Source organism: Ochotona princeps, chromosome 20 (genome assembly GCF_030435755.1).
Source record: "Ochotona princeps isolate mOchPri1 chromosome 20, mOchPri1.hap1, whole genome shotgun sequence".
NCBI lineage: Eukaryota > Metazoa > Chordata > Mammalia > Lagomorpha > Ochotonidae > Ochotona > Ochotona princeps.
In genome coordinates this window covers 3,711,724-3,727,906 of record NC_080851.1, presented here as the reverse complement: position 1 = coordinate 3,727,906, position 16,183 = coordinate 3,711,724, and the positions used below count along the sequence as shown (strand labels likewise).

At 54.5% G+C, this 16,183-nt stretch overlaps 1 protein-coding gene across 3 annotated transcripts in view; it reads right to left on the bottom strand.

Annotated features, from left to right (window-relative positions):
• NUDCD3 (NudC domain containing 3) overlaps positions 1-14,666 on the bottom strand; it is a 59,892-nt gene extending 45,226 nt beyond the window's left edge. The window contains exons 1-2 of one of the 3 annotated variants that reach the window (XM_058677978.1): positions 14,192-14,666; positions 12,777-13,117 (exon numbers count right to left, since the gene is read on the bottom strand). In XM_058677978.1, coding sequence (XP_058533961.1) covers positions 12,777-13,117; positions 14,192-14,383 — 533 coding nt within the window. In that variant the 5' untranslated portion in view covers positions 14,384-14,666. Of the gene's footprint in view, positions 1-12,776; positions 13,118-13,892; positions 14,044-14,191 lie in introns of those variants that run through there. The other 2 variants (XM_004582248.2, XM_058677979.1) reach the window with 2 other exon arrangements.
• Between the last annotated feature and the right edge of the window lie 1,517 nt (positions 14,667-16,183).

Here is a 16,183-nt window from a genome sequence, read left to right as displayed (position 1 = left end):
CCAAAGACTTGAACCATCCTCTGCTGCTTTCCCAGCACATGAACCAGCATCCATATGGGATGCCAGCACCTGGAAGAATGTAGAGTCTTCAGCCTTTGTGTCTATTTTTTTTTTTTATTCATTTATTTTCATTACAAAGTCAGATATACAGAGAGCAGGAGAGACAGAGAGCAAGATCTTCTGTCCAATGATTCACTCCCCAAGTGACCCGCATTGGCCAGTGCTGCGCTGATCCGAAGCCGGGAACCAGGAACCTCGAACCTCTTCCGGGTCTCCCACGCGGGTGCAGGGTCCCAAAGCTTTGGGTCATCCTCAACTGCTTTCCCAGGCCACAAGCAGGGAGCTGGATGGGAAGTGGAGCTGCCGGGATTAGAACTGGCGCCCATATGGGATCCTGGGGCGTTCAAGGCGAGGACTTTAGCCACTAGGCCACGCCGCCGGGCCCTTTGTGTCTATTTTTAACAGAACTCTTTGAAAAGCAACAACCACAAAAATAAACCTAAAACTTAACTCAAAAAAATCACATAAAATAAGGATATACAAAGAAGAAATTTGGGGTCAGCTGTTGGGCACAGCGGTTAAGCTGCAGCCCAGAATGCCTGCATGCCCAAGTCCCAGCTGTCCACCAACATGCATCCGGGAGGCAGCAGGTGCTGGCTTCAGCACGTGGGTCCCAGCCACACATGAGAGACCCAGCTGACATTCTAGGCTGCTGGCTGTGGTCTGGCCCAGCTCTGGCTGTGTAGGGCACTGGAATGATCAGAAGAGCTGGCTCTATCTACTTTCTGTCTCTCTGCCTTTCAAATCAAATGAAAGTAGTTTTGTTTTGTTTTTTTAAAGAAGTATTTTTGTACAAATGTACTGTTGTGTTTTAAGATAGTCTTGGGCCCAGCGCAATAGCTTAGTGTCTAATATCCTCACCTTGCATGTGCCAGGATCCCATATGAGTACCAGTTCTAATTCCGACAGCTCCACTTTCCATCCAGCTCCCTGCTGTGGCCTGGGAAGGCAGCCGAGAATAGCCTAAACCCTTGGGACCCTGCACCCATTTGGAAGACCCGGCAGAGGCTCCTGGATCCTGGCTTCATATCAGCTCAGCCATTGACCACTGCGGGAGTGAAAGATCTGTCTCTCCTTTTCCCTTAAGTCTGCCTTTCCAACAAAAATAAACAAATCTTTAAAAAAAAAAAAAAAAAAGATGAGTAGTCTCACAGGAGAGTTAGAAAGATTAAAACATCTTTAGAAGTTGGCACTGTGGTCTAACAGGTAAAGCTGCCACCTGCAACACCAGCACCCAATGGGCACCAGTTCGTGTACCGGCTGCTCCATTTCCAATGCACCTGGGCAAGCAGTAGAAGATGGCCCAGGTGCTTGGGTTTCTGTACCTACACGGAGGACCAGGAAGAAATTCCTGGCTCCTGGCTTCAGACCTGCCCAGCTCTGGCCATTGTGGTCATTTGAAGAGTAAAATCGTAGAAGAAAGATTTCTGTCTCTCCCTTTCTTTCAAATTAAATAGTAAGAGTTTAAAAAGTAAAGTGCTGGGCCCGGCGGCATGGCCTAGAGGCTAAAGTCCTCGCCTTGAACGCCCCGGGATCCCATATGGGCGCTGGTTCTAATCCCGGCAGCTCCACTTCCCATCCAGATCCCTGCTTGTGGCCTGGGAAAGAAGTCGAGGACGGCCCAATGCATTGGGACCCTGCACCCACGTGGGAGACCTAGAAGAGGTTCCTGGTTCCCGGCTTCGGATCAGCACAGCACCGGCCGTTGTGGTCACTTGGGGAGTGAATCATCGGACAGAAGATCTTTCTCTGTCTCTCCTCCTCTCTGTATATCTGACTTCGCAATAAAAAAAAATAAATCTTAAAAAAAAAAATCCACCTTTCTAATAAAAATAAATAAATCTTAAAAAATAATAAAAACAAAGTACCATTCCTGATACCCTGAGAGGAAGACAGGGAAGTCCAGAATTCAAATGAAGGTGAGAGCTCAACTACTGAGTGACAACGTTCATGCTCTGTGAAAATCAGATGAATCATTTCAAACAAAACTGCCCTAAAAAAAATTTTTTTAACTTACTTGAAAGGCAATGTTACAGAGAGAGAGAGAGAGAGAAATAGATCTTCCATCTGCTGTTCATGCCACAACGGCAAGGACTGGGCCAGCCAAGGCCAGGATCAGGAGCTTCTGTTTCCAAGCGGTGCAGGGCCCGCGGACTCGGCTACCCTCCACTGCTTCCCAGAGGCATTGACAGGGAAGTGGATCCAAAGTGAAACAGCCAGGACTTGAACCAGCACCCATATGGGATGTGGCCACTGCAGGCTGCTGTTAACCAGCCATGCAATAATCCTTGAACAGCTTCTCTCCATCCCAGTGTTTACGGAGCCCTACTCAGTACGTGTCAGGCCTATCCAACACGGGAAGACAGACAGTGCCCAGCAAGGGGTCTGTGGCAAGAGTCAACCCAAGGTCAGTGCCCTGAGCCAGGTCCAGTCCTGCCCACCTGTCAGCCGACTTGTCTCCTCCTCATTTGCAGACTGAGGAGGATACAGAGGACAAAAGGACAGGCAGGCAGGGCCTAGCGCCTGGGGGCTGGCAGTGTCTGTGGCCACCATTCCCAGCAGAGGCCTGAGGACACCTGCCCACGGACACGCGGAGGCCACCACAGAGCGGGGACGGCTTGACGACAGGACGCCCAATGGGAAGGTTTGACAGACTGCCAAAAGCCCAGCCAGGACTCGGGGTGCTGGTCAGGGCTGAGGGACAAGCCCCCAAGATCCTGTGAGCCAAGGCGAGTGGGGGCCCTGACCTGACCGTGCTTCGTTCTCCGGCCCCGCTCCCTGCCCAGCCCAAGCCTCGGGTGGCAACAGGCAGGCTCGGCCTCCAGCCCTTTTTCCTCTCTGCCCCACCTCGGCCATCTCCCCCGTCTTCACACCAGGGCACCAGCACACTGACACACTACCCACAGCAGCTGCCCTCCCAGGCTCTGGGGGCTCCCAGCTCGGCCTCCAGCTACTGAGAAACACATTTTGAGGAGGAGGAAAAATAGTTACATTAAAACCCAAAATGTGAAAAACACATGTAATTTATGACTAAATATAGTTGTTACTAAAGCACTATAAATACTAGTCTACACACCCAGAAAATCCAAGAAAATCAACTGAGAAACCTCTGGAAGCCAGTGAGCCAACTCGGGATCGGCACACGCAGAGGATCTAGTGAATACGCACGCTAGGGGTCCACAGAGGAACCCAGGGCTTCAACAAAGACACCCTGCTCTCAAAGACTCAACAAAGTCAAGACGTCAGCTCTTAAATCAAAACGTTATCAATTCATTGCATTCTGAATGAATAGTTCACACAGTTTTTTTTTAAGATTTACATACAGAGAGAGGGAGAGAGACAAAACCCTTTCAACCATTGGCTCACTCCCAGATGGACACGACGGCCACTGCTGCAGCCAGGTCAAAGCCAGGAGCCAGCAGCTTCTTCCAGTCTCCCACATAGATGGCGAGGGTCCAAGTACTCTGGCCATCTTGCGCTGTTCATCCCACAGCATCAGCAGGGAGCTGCACTGGAGTGGAGCAGCCGGGACACCAACTGGCACCTCCTGGGATGCCCCGTCTCCAGCAGTGGCTTTATCCGTTCTGCTACAATACTGGCCCTCTGAAGAATTTCTATACAAATAATTAATTTTCAGGAATAGTCAAGGAAAACCTGAGAGAAAAGCACCAGTTCTAACAAGTGTGAAAATTCATGATAAGCTAAGGGAAATAAAGCAGCAAACAAAGAGAACCAATACGGCAGGGTTTGTAAATACACAGAGGGGACCAAGAGCCGGGATCCGAGGTCTATGCAGACACACAGTAGGAAACGCAGAGGGTCCCTAGGCCTGGCAGCCAGACGCTGCACAGCTCTAAGAGACCCAGGCCGCAGCCCCAGCACTGCCCAAAATTCCCCCAGGGCCATTTCCACACACAGCAAGGACGCACAAGCCAGCCTGACGTCGAGTCTACTGAGTACAGGGAAGAGTGGTAGCACACAACCAAGTCACTGGAAAGCTGGGAATGCTGACAGGACATGGAGCCATGGACAGCCCAGGGGAGACCCGCGGAGACCGGATGTAGGCCAGTCCCAGGTGTGCAACTCACCAGCCCCCAGGCCAGGCCTGCAACAAGACCTCCCCGCCCCCCCACCTCCACCCCCCACCAAGTAGGACCGCCCAGACCCTGGCGACCCTGGCCCTGCCTTCCAGTGGAAGGACTGAGGGCAGAACATGTGCCTGTGCAGCCCTGACTGCTCACCTGTGTCAAGTGCAGGATTCACACTAGAACAAACCTGCTCTGTCAGCAAAGGAAGAATCTGCTGAAATTCAACCACGGAACCAGAGGCCTGGGGGCCAGACATGGAAGTAGGGCAAGCCCCAGCCAGCCAGCACCACCTGGGCACACGGAGGGCACGGGTCATGGTCACGGCAGGTGCTATGCCTCAGCTGTGTCCCTCAGGGTGAGGACACTGGGAAGCAGGTGGGGGTGATTGGGTGCCCAAAGAGGAACCCCACCTGTGGGATTAGCACCTTTGGAAGAGACCCGGAAGAATCCACTTGTCTTCATTCCCCAGCATAGCGGCACCCAGAAGGGACCATCCACATCCAACGAGCCCCACGGACACAGAACCGCCGCCCAGAACATCAGCGTCCGCTCTTACTACCGCATTGTACTTCACTGGTGAAGCAGTGAGATGAGCCACAGGGCTCTTCCTTCTGCTGGTTCGCTCCCATCAGCTTGTGGCTCCAACCACAAGGGCTGGGCCGAAGCAATGTCAGGACCCTGGAAGTCTACCCAAGTCTCCCACATGGGTGGCAAGAACCCAAGGACTGGAGCCGTCAGCTGCAACCTCCCAGGCACACATCAGCAGGAAGCCAGATCTGAAGCAGAGAGGCCAGGACTTCACTAGCACTCCAAAATGGGATGAGAGTATTCCCAGCAAAGGCTTAACCCACTGTGCCACACATCTGCTACACTGTTTTGGTTTTTAAACCAAAGACACTGTTTAAACCACCCACACCAATGACTTGCAGAACTTTGTAATTTTTATTTATTCATTTATTTTATTCAAATAAAAGGCAGAGAAACCCTTACAAAGAGATGGAGATCTTCATCTGCTGGTCTACCCTCCAAATGCCCACTAAAGACAGGGCTAAGCCAGCCTGGCACTCAATAGAGGTCTCCCACATGGTGGAAGGGACCCCAGTACTTAGGCCACCACCTGCCAAGTCCAGGATTTCCTTAGCGAGCGAAGCACAGCTGGCCTGGCACCCAAGCACGCCCATCCCGGAAGCCTGGCACCCAAGCACGCCCATCCCGGAAGCCTGGCACCCAAGCACGCCCATCCCGGAAGCCTGGCAGCCCAAGCAGCAGCTTACCCCCATGCCAAACCACAACAAAGTGCATTTGTTCTTTTTTTTTTTTAAAGATTTATTCACTTTATTATTACAAAGTCAGATATACAGAGAGGAGGAGAGACAGAGAGGAAGATCTCCCATCTGATGAATCACTCCCCAAGTGAGCCGCTACGGCCGGTGCTGCGCCGATCCGAAGCCAGGAACCCGGAACCTCCTCCAGGCCTCCCATGGGTGCAGGGTCCCAAGTCCTTGGGCCGTCCTCAACTGCTTTCCCAGGCCACAAGCAGGGAGCCGGATGGGAAGTGGAGCTGCCGGGATTAGAACCGGCGCCCATAGGGGATCCCGGGGCTTTCAAGGCGAGGACTTTAGCCGCTAGGCCACGCCGCCGGGCCCACTGCATTTGTTCTTAACTCCCCAAGCAGATTCCATTATAGCAGCCCAAAGAGGCCAAGACAGGGAGCAAACCAAACAGGAGCGCGAGCCACTGCACACTGGAGTGCCAGGTCTCCGCTCCAACCACAGCTGGCCACCCACACGCAGGCTGGCAGGCAGCAGTGTTCCCAATGCTGCGGGCCTGAGCCATGGAACTGCAGCCCTTTGCAGGGACGTGGCTAGGACAGCTGACAGCACCATTCTCTTCCCCAGGAGTGTCTATTAGCAGCTGGGCGCAAAGGCCCCAGCAGAGGAACCAAGGCCAGCTCCCGAGAGCGTCCTCAGAAGCCTGCTCCACCAGGCTCGGGCCAGAGGTGGCTTCCACGCCTGCCCCGCAGCGCTCCCCTCATGCTGCCACTGGTTGGCGGGCCTGGGCAGGGCAGAGAGGGGCTTCCACAGACCCACAGCCACACACTCAAGCACCCCTCCTCCCAGTACTCAGGACAAAAATAACTGTCTCCAGGTAGTAACTGACCTCAGTGCTACTTCCTTACTTGGCTTCTTTCCTAAAGAATTTTGTCCTTAACTTACAAAGGGAAACCCACAAATGCACAGCCTTTCTTTCAGAGATCATCCCGCCATCCCAACCCCGGCAAATCCAATTCTCACCCTGCTGTCCACAGTGACACCTGCAGGTCAAGATCCTGAAGTGCAGGGAGCAGAGAACGGAGCAAAGCAGCAACCAGCTCTCCCCAGTGATACCCACTTCAGACTGGCAGCCAGGGGCTACATGCCGAGTCCCTCCACCCCACCCCCGCTCACAGGTGCTGTCCAGGGGCACACACCACCGGCCACCCTGACAAGCACAGCATAAACAGGAGGTTACAGGCCAGTGCAATGGCTCAACTGGTTAATCTGCATCCTGCAAGCACCAGCATCCCATATGTGTGCTAGTTCATGTCCCAGCTGCTCCACTTCCCATCCAGTGGGAACGCAGTGGAAGAAGGATCTGAGAAAGCAGATCCCTGGGACCCTGCACCCACACAGGAGACCCGAAAAAAGCTCCTGACTTCAGATCAGCTCAGCTCTGGCCACAGAGGCCATTTAGGGAGTGAAGCAGTCGATGGAAGATCATTCTATCTCTCCTCTGCAAATCTGCCTTTCAAATAAAAATAAGTAAATCATTTAAAAAAAAAACCCACATGAAGACTCGAAGAGCATCTCTGACGACGCCGCTCCTCACCGAGAACTCAAGCTCATCTTCGCACCACATGCAAGCCCACTCTCACAACCTTGCAGGGACTCCACGTGCCAAGCTCAGCCTTCTCACACCTGCCCTGGCCCACCTGTGAACAAAGGGCAGGTGTTAGAAACGGATCCCGGGCGGCCACAACTCACCAGCTGAGGAAACGGTCCCAGCAGGGTGACGGCAAAACTAGGACACTGAAACATCCCTAATCGCCCAAAAACACCTCCACCCGCGGCCACTAGTGCAAAGCCACAGTCATCAGGGAGGCAACAGCCCTTTCCCCACAGGGCCACGACCGGGACAGCTTCCCACTCCAGCCTCCTCCCACACACACACCCTGGCACACACAGCACAAGATCAACAATGACCAACGGCAACAATCTGAACCTCACAAATGGTTTATTTCTGGGCTTTCTCATTCACTTTCAGACTGGGCTGACAGGGTGCCGTGCGCAGCCCTTCACCGCTGCAGCCTGACAGCGGAGTTCGCAGAGCGCCCAGTGTGCAGGCTCAGCAGCGTGGCCCGAAGTCCATGCTGCGTCACAGTACAGCAGGCCACATCGCAGCAGCAGCAGCTCCCAACCCACAGACAAAGCTTCCGGCACAACTGCTGGAGGATCAACCACACACAAAGGGGCAGCAAAAACAAACCAGAGAGCACATGGACAGGGGGTTCGATCATGGGAAACGCCACCGCAGTCCAGCGATCTGAGGGCAGGACACCGGCCCCCGGCTGCCAGGCCCGGGGCAGCAGAGCTATCCAAACCACAGCGACAGACACAGGCCACACCGCCCAACACTGCAAACCAAGTTCTGATGACACCTCTGCACTGCAGAGGGCCGCACTGGACCCAGACCTCCCGGAAGGAAACTCTCCTGCACTAAGCACAGCACGATGGCCAGCTTGTAAACAAACCAAATGCAAATCATTAAGACCTGCCTCTTCTCATCCCGCCCCATGTGTGTTTCAGCTGAGTTCGTTCAATCCAACCCACACACGGGGTGACAGGAGAGCAGTGTGTCCAACACTGGGCAGAGCCTAAACCAACATGCATCCACCAGCAGGCATCAGACATCAGTCACTGTGGGCCTGGGTTCCAGGCGACACACAGCACAGGACAGTCAACTAGGGAATGAGCGCCCCAAGCCATCAACCGGCAGACATGCAGCCCCTCCAGCTCCAGCGAATGGGGTCAACCCCCTGGACTCTGCTGGGCACCCGGGAACCGCTCAGTGCAGTGGGAGAAGCATGATCTTCCATCCCCCGCTTCAGTCCAGCAGACACATCCTGTACGCCTGCAGATTTGGGGCACAGCTCCCCGTGAGGGTTCCAGAAAGCCAGCAGCCAACAGCCAAGAGCATTCCAGCACTGAGGCACCGGGAGCTCAGTAGTCCTGAAGCTCCAGCCCAATGAGGCCTGCCGAGCTGCAGCCCAGGTCTCCTGGAACACCCAAGTCCTCACTCCATGGATCATGAGGGGAGAACCTGCAAGACCAACCCTAAGACTAACCCACAACACTACGCAGAGCCTGGCTGCAGTTGGCCTGTTTCACTTCCAATCCAGCCTCCACGAACAGCACCCTGGGAAGGAGTGGCCAGGGCGTGGGTCCCTGGTACAGCATGGCAAATGCATGCGATCAGGCTCCGGCCGCATCAGCTCCGGCAAGCGCTGCACTGGGAGAGTGAACCAGCAGACGGAAGTCTTCTATACCAACCTCCCCTGACCTACTGCCGGCTTGCTCTCTCCACCTTTCAAATAAAAAGAAAAAAAAAAAGCATCTATATAATAAGATGGTTATTCTAGTCCAATACTCAGAAATAAAAAATTCTCTTATAACATTTTAGAAATCATAAAAGAAATTCAAAAAAGTTTAAAAAAATTTGAATAAAAACAGGCTGGCCCAGTGGCACGGCTGCTCCCTGCCAGCAATTCCGGGCTGGTCTGAGTCCCAGACACTCCACTTCCCATCTACCTGCCTGCGGATGCGCCTGGGAAAGCAGAGGTTCCGCACCCACGCGGGAGACCAGAACAAGCTCCCCACTGCTGCTTTCAGCACTGCCCAGTGACAGTCACGGCAGACACAGAGGGAGTGAACCAGCACATGAAAGAGTTCTCTGTCTCCCTCTCCCCTCCCACACCGTCTCTGTAAATCTGCCTTTCAAAAAGAATTTTTGTAAGATTTATTTATTTTCATTGGAAAGTCAGATTTCTAGAGAAGAGACAGAAATATCTTCTATCCACTGGTTCACCCCCCAAGTGGCCACAATGCCAGAAGCTGAGCCAGTCCAAAGCCAGGAGCCAACTTCTTCTGGGTCTTCCACGCAGATGCAGGGTCCCAAGGCTTTGGGCTGTCCTCTACTATTTTCCCAGGCCACAAGCAGGGAGCTGAAAGGGAAGTAGAGCAGCTGCGACACGAACTGGCACCAACATGGGAACCTGGTGCGTGCAAAGCAAGGACTTTAGCCACTAAGCTGCAGCGCCAGGCCCTCACATATTTTTTTAGAAATTAGAAACCAGGAGCAGGCAGAGCAGCACAGCAGGGTAAGCCTCTACCTGCCCCGCCAGCATCCCACAGGGTGCCAGCTTAGTCTCAGCAGCTCCACTTCCACTCCAGTTACCTGCTGATGGCCTGGGAAAGCAGCAGACTGGTCCAGGTCCTTGGGTCCCTGTACTCCCATGGGAAACCTGGAGGAAGCTCCAAGTTCCTGATTGGCTCAGCTTTGACTACTGTGTCCATTTAAGCAGTGAACCAGCAGATCAAAAAAATCCACCCCCCATTCCCCATCTCTCCCTTCCCAATAAAAAATACTAAACAAATTTCTTTTTTTTTAAGATTTATTCATTTTATTACAGCCAGACATACAGAGATGAGGAGAGACAGAGAGGAAGATCTTCCGTCCGATGATTCACTCCCCAAGTGACCCGCAACGGCCGGTGCGCGCCAATCCGATGCCGGGAACCTGGAACCTCTTCCGGGTCTCCCACGCGGGTGCAGGGTCCCAATGCACTGGGCCGTCCTCGACTGCTTTCCCAGGCCACAAGCAGGGAGCTGGACGGGAAGTGGAGCTGCCGGGACTAGAACCGGCGCCCATATGGGATCCCGGGGCTTTCAAGGCGAGGACTTTAGCCGCCAGGCCACGCCGCCGGGCCCCAAATCTTTTTTTTTTAAAAAATTATAGAACATGGGCCCAGCACATGGTAGCCTAGTGGCAAGGATCCTCGCCTATGCCTGGATCCCATATGGTGCCAGTTGAAGTCCCGGCTGCTACACTTCCTTTCCAGCTCCCCGCATGTGGCCCGCAAAAGCGGCAGAGGACGGCCACAGCCTTGGGACCTGCACCCACCCGCAAGAGCCAGAGACGGCTCAGCTCCAGCCACTCTGGACATTTGGGGAGTTAATCAGAGGATAGAAGATTTTTCTCTTCTTCTCCCCTACTTTCTGTTAAATTTGTCTTTCCAGGGCCCAGCATGTTAGCCTAGTGGTTAAAGTCCTCGCCTTGAACGCACCAGGATCCCATACAACGACAGTTCTTATCCCGGCAGCTCCACTTCCATCTAGCTCCCTGCTTGTGGCCTGGGAAAGCAGTCGAGGACGGCCCAAAGCCTTGGGACCCTGCACCCCAGTGGGAGACCCAGAAGACGCTCCGGTCTCCTGGCTTCGGATCGGCGCAGCACCGGCCACTACCATCACTTGGGGAGTGAATCTTCAGACAGAAGATCTTCCTCTCTGTCTCTCCTCCTCTCTGTATATCTGACTTTCCAATGAAAATAAATAAAATAAATCTTTTAAAATAAATAAATAATGTCTTTCCAATAAAAATAAATAAATCTTTAAAAAGGGGGGCTTATTTTCTAAACAAAGCAAGGAATAAAGATGCAAATTAAGAACCCTTATAATGAGGGCCCGGCGGCGTGGCCTAGCGGCTAAAGTCCTCGCCTTGAATGCACCGGGATCCCATATGGGCGCCGGTTCTAATCCCGGCAGCTCCACTTCCCATCCAGCTCCCTGCTTGTGGCCTGGGAAAGCAGTCGAGGATGGCCCAAAGATTTGGGACCCTGCACCCATGTCGGAGACCCGGAAGAGGTTCCGGGTTCCTGGCTTTGGACTGGCGCAGCACCGGCCGTAGCGGCTCACTTGGAGAGTGAATCATTGGACGGAAGATCTTCCTCTCTGTCTCTGCACCTCTCTGTATATCTGACTTTGTAAAAAAATAAATAAATCTTAAAAAAAAAAATCCACCCTTATAATGTGTCCTTTTAAAAATATGTGTTTATTTTACTTAAAAGGCAGTTATATAGAAAGGAGAGACAAAGATTTTCTCTCTGCTGGCCGACTCCTCCAATGGCCACAACGACAACAATCAGGCAGATCCAATGGCAGAAACCATGCGTTTCTTCCGGTTCTCACACACTGCGCAGGAGCCCAAGTGCTCTGGCCATCTTCTGGTACTTTCTCAGGCACATTAGCAAGGAGCTGGATCGGAAGCGGAGCAGCCAGGACTCAAACTGGCACCCATGTGGGTGGAAGCTTAACCTAGAATACCATAGCACCGGCCCCAAGAACATTCTTCTGCTCATGGGCCCTGCGTGGTAGCCTAGTGGAGTGGCTAAAGCTCTCACCTTGCACGAGCCAGGATCCCATATTGGTGTCAGTTCTAATCCCGGCTGCTCTATTTCCCATCAGCTCCCTGCTTGTGGCCAGGGAAAGCAGTCGAGGACGGCCCAAAGCCTTGAGACCTTGCCCCACATATAGGAGATCCAGAAGAGATTCCAGGCTTCTGGCTTTAGCTCAACTCAGCTCCGGCCATTACAGCCACTTGGAGAATGAACCAGTGGATAAAAGATCTTTCTGTATTTCCTTTTCTCTGTAAATCTGACTTTCCAATAAGAATAAATAAATCTTTAAAAAAGAAAGAAAGAAAAAAGAAAATATCCATTCCTGCTCTCCCTCTACTCCCAGACTCCTCCTGCAGAGCTCCACAGCAAGGCCGTCCTCCCCCCTCGGCCTGCATGCCCAGCCACTGCCTTTGGGAAGCCAGGCCTGGCTTGGTCTTCAGGCTTTACATAACTCTACCTTTACGTAACTTGTTTATAAGTCACTCAAGGTGGCCCACCTGGCTTCCTTAACTAGAAAGCACAATTGAAAATCCCCTCAAACTATGTCAGGGGGTACCAGGAGTGGGAAGAGCAGAAGGAATGGGGCTGCGGGGCAGTGATACCAAAGAAGAGACAGTGCTACTGAAGACAGAAGAGACTGTTCTAGAAACAGGCCATGAGCGTTCTGCAGACACTGCCTGCCAGCCCAGAGAAGGCCAGCCTCTTTCCACGGGCTGTTAACTCCCTCGAGGTCCTGGGAAGCAGCTACTGAAAGGGAGCGTAAAGCTCACGCCACAGTCAAGTCCCAGCACTCGGCAGCAGCTTGCCCTGCTGCTCATCTAACATCCACAAGCCCACGGAGCAGGCAGCGGCTCTGTCATGGAGAGGCAGGGCGCGGTGTGTGTCCCCAGTCCTGTGGGCACAGATGCCGGGAATCGGAACCGAGCCACGGAGGCAAAGCTGCACAGCAGGCCAAGGGGGGTCCAGCCCGGGAACTGGTGCTCTCCTGACGGCCAGGTGACCGAGGAAGACAAGGACTGAAGCCACCCTGCAGGACTAAAGGACCACCACATGGGCTGCACACTTTCGGAGCTCAAAGAGACAAAGCTGGTGTCACCAGAACCACCCAGCAGCCACCAGCCAAGCACAAGTCCTACCTGGAGGGAGCTGGAGGGTCCCTGGGGGATTCCGTAGCACCAGCAGCTGCTCCAGGAGCCGCGGCCACCTCCTCCGGGCCAGGCGCCAGCGGCAGCACCACCGTGTCCTGCAGGCCTGGAGCGGGGGCTTTCTCCGCCTCTGCGGGCCCACCCACCTCTGGGGTGGCATCAATCTCTACTTCCTGCACGGCCCCAGGGACTGGGCCGGCCCCCCGCTCCTCCTTGGCTTCGGGGGCTGTTCCACTGGCCTCCTCCTCTTCCTTTCTTCTGACTTTCTCTTCAAGCTCCTTCCTCCTCTTCTCGTCATCCTGACGGGCCATGTGGTCAAAGGTCTTGAATACCTAAAATCAAGAGCCACACAGCCATCAGCCCCCGGGACCATCGTAAGCCACAAACGCCATGGGACTGCAGCAAAACCAGCCAGGTCCACGACGCAAGAAACCGCTTTCCACTGGCAGACCAAAGCGCCATGCGAGCTGGCAGAGCGGGCCTGAGCCCGAGCCATCTGACACCCCGATCTGCTTCACGCTGCGCCAGGCACAACCACACTGGACACATGCTAAACTCAACCCCCAAGAAGTAACTGGGGATACTGGTGGGAGCATGTGCCCCTCTCCTAACCCATAGGGGCCAGGCGTTTAACCCACCCATAGTGCACCAGGGATGGCTCCCACCTCCTAAGAAAGGAGAACTCTGCCGTGTGCTCAAGGCTGCACCTCTCATGGGTCCCAGTCACACCGGTAACGTGCGCCATCTCTCCCCCCAGTCAGACCCCAACCCAGCCTCAAGGGAGCGCTGAGCACTGCCAATGGAGGAAACCTGGGAGGAAGGAAGAAGGCTCTGCCGGCCCCGAGCGAGACCCACCTGCCACCGGGAGGGCTCCGCCGGCCCTGAGCGAGACCCACCTGCCACCAGGAAGCTGCCGCTGCAGCCAAGTGGGCGGGACCCCAAGCGCTGGGCACAGAAGACAAAGGCGGGAGGGCACCCCTTCCAAAAGCTGCCGATACCCAGGGCCAGGCCACCACCTGCCGCCTCCCCGTGGGCCCATTAGCAGGAAGGCAGAACGGAGCCTGGGGTCTCAAGTCCCAGCCAACGGCTCTGATGCCAGACATCCACCTCTCCGCCCCTTGTCTTCCAGCGGGCCGTCCTCCGTCCCGTGACTCACACACCCACTTGCCCGCAGCATCAAAGACGCTCAGAAAGCTGACTGCTTCGTTCAGAAGCGCCCAGTTCGCCGCACTACACGCGATGAACCCAACCTGGGAAGCGCTGCGCTGCGCCCGGCTGTGCCTCCACTCGGCACTCCGGGGCCCAGCCTCGCCCCGCGGAGCCGCGCTGACCACCGGCCACCCCGCGAGCCGTGGGCGGCAGGGAGCGGCCGGACGGGCCGGGGCCCGCACCTGCGCCCGCCTCACCTGCAGCACCAGGGCCTGCGCCGCGCCGGGCGGGAAGCCCATGCGGTCCGACGGCTGGCGCAGCAGGCGGTAGAAGTCCGTCTTGCGGTAGAGGAAGCCGAACAGCACGCGCAGGAAGTCCTGCACATTACCCACGTGCTGCAGGATGCCCAGCAGGGCCTGATCGTACAGCTCCGCAGCCCCAGGCTCCATGTCGCCGCCGCCGCCGCCGCCCAGGGACCCGAATCCCGCGGCTCCCGCGGACCGCAGGCCGCCACTTCCGGCGCGCGCCCAACCGCTCCCCCGGACGGCTCCCCCGGGGACTTCCGGTCCGCCCTCGAGCGACCCCCGGGCGGACCCTAACGCCCCGCCGCGCTCTGTCCCGGACAGCCCTTTCGAAAGGCGCCGGATGCGGGACCCGACACAGTTCCTACACGCTGAAAAACCCCTGGCCGCCTTGCAAGGGACGGGTGGCGGCCATGTTTGAGGCGGGCGGAAGAGCCATGCGAGGGCAGCGTCACATGATCGGGTGCGCTTGTTCACGTGGTGCTGGAAGCCTCGCTGCCTGCAGGTGTCCCTGCAGGCCCACAGGCTCTTAGACGGGCACCTGCGTGCCTACGGGTTGTGTGGGTTTCTTGTTAACTGAGCTGAGAGGGAAACTAGAGGGAGCTCAAAGAAGGAGCCAAGAAATGCAGTGTGTGTGTGCGGAGCGGGGGGCAATGTATATTCAGGGCAGGAAGATTGCTCTGTGGCCCCATATGGAAAAGTGAACTTCTTTGTGTTTAATGGGTGATACTCTTAGTAGCCTGTGTTGACTCCAACAAAAATAGTAATAAACTTAAGCGGGCCATATGGTGAAAATCTGACTAGTGTGTGAGAACCTGTGAGTTGTAATAGGGCCACACTGGCTACCCTTGGCCACTGTTTCTAACTCCTCTTTGCCGTTGTGCCCATTGGTGCTGATACCATTTATGGAAGGCACCAGGAAAGTTTTGTTTTGCATGGGTTCTGCTTATCAAGATTTACCACATAGAAATTTAAAATATTTATTGATTTTTAAGTAACATAAAAGCATCTACATATTATCATGAGACAGCAGTGTTGGTTGAAACCAATAGAAGTTAGTGCAGACAGGCAGTAGTGGCACAGCAGATTGAGCCAATGCCTACAGTGCCTGGAATTCCATTTGAACCACCTTTACCTTCCATTAGCTCACTGCTAGTGTCCCTGGGAGACAGGAAGTGAGGGCCCAAGTACTGGCAGACAGAGAAGACCCACATTAAGTTTCTGGCTCCTGCCCGTGTCCTGGTCCACCCCTACCCCAGAGAGGCAGACAGAAGCAATGCCCATCTGCCTAACTCCCCAAGTGTCCACAATAACCGGGGCTGGGCCAGAATGAAGCCAAAGCCAAGAACTCAGAAATCTGAGTCTCCCAGGTAGGTGGCAGGGACCACCACATGAGCAATAGCCGTGCCTACCAGGGTACATATTCCCATCTGTTGTGGACTGAGATACATAGAGAAACCTCATGTCACATTATTTGATAGTTGGAAATGACAGGTATATCTAGTCTTTTCAAATAAACGTGGGTGTTCCTCTTTAAAACAGCATCAGAATGCAGCAGGCAGTGGTTTCTTCAAGGTTACTTTGCAGTGTGTGTCCCAAAGCCAGATCAGCAAGCTTCTGCTGCCACGATCATTGACACCCACGCATCCGGCCTGTCCTTTGAACGTGTCTTGCACTGTCCATGCGTGGTGCTGTGCCATCGTCTGGAAGTGGCGGCTGGCGACGAGGTACAGTTCTTTCCACGGTCACTCATTTCCTTAGGCTGGCACTCGTTAATGCCACCCCATACTCACCGCAGAACATGTTCACTGCTGGGCTGCCAAGCTCCTTGAGCCAAATGGGGGGTTATTGTTATTCTAAATTTGGCTTTAAAATATGAACTGTACAACTGGAGTAAGCATTATCAGTTGTTGTCTTGAGGTGACAAATTCAATGCCTCCTGAGATT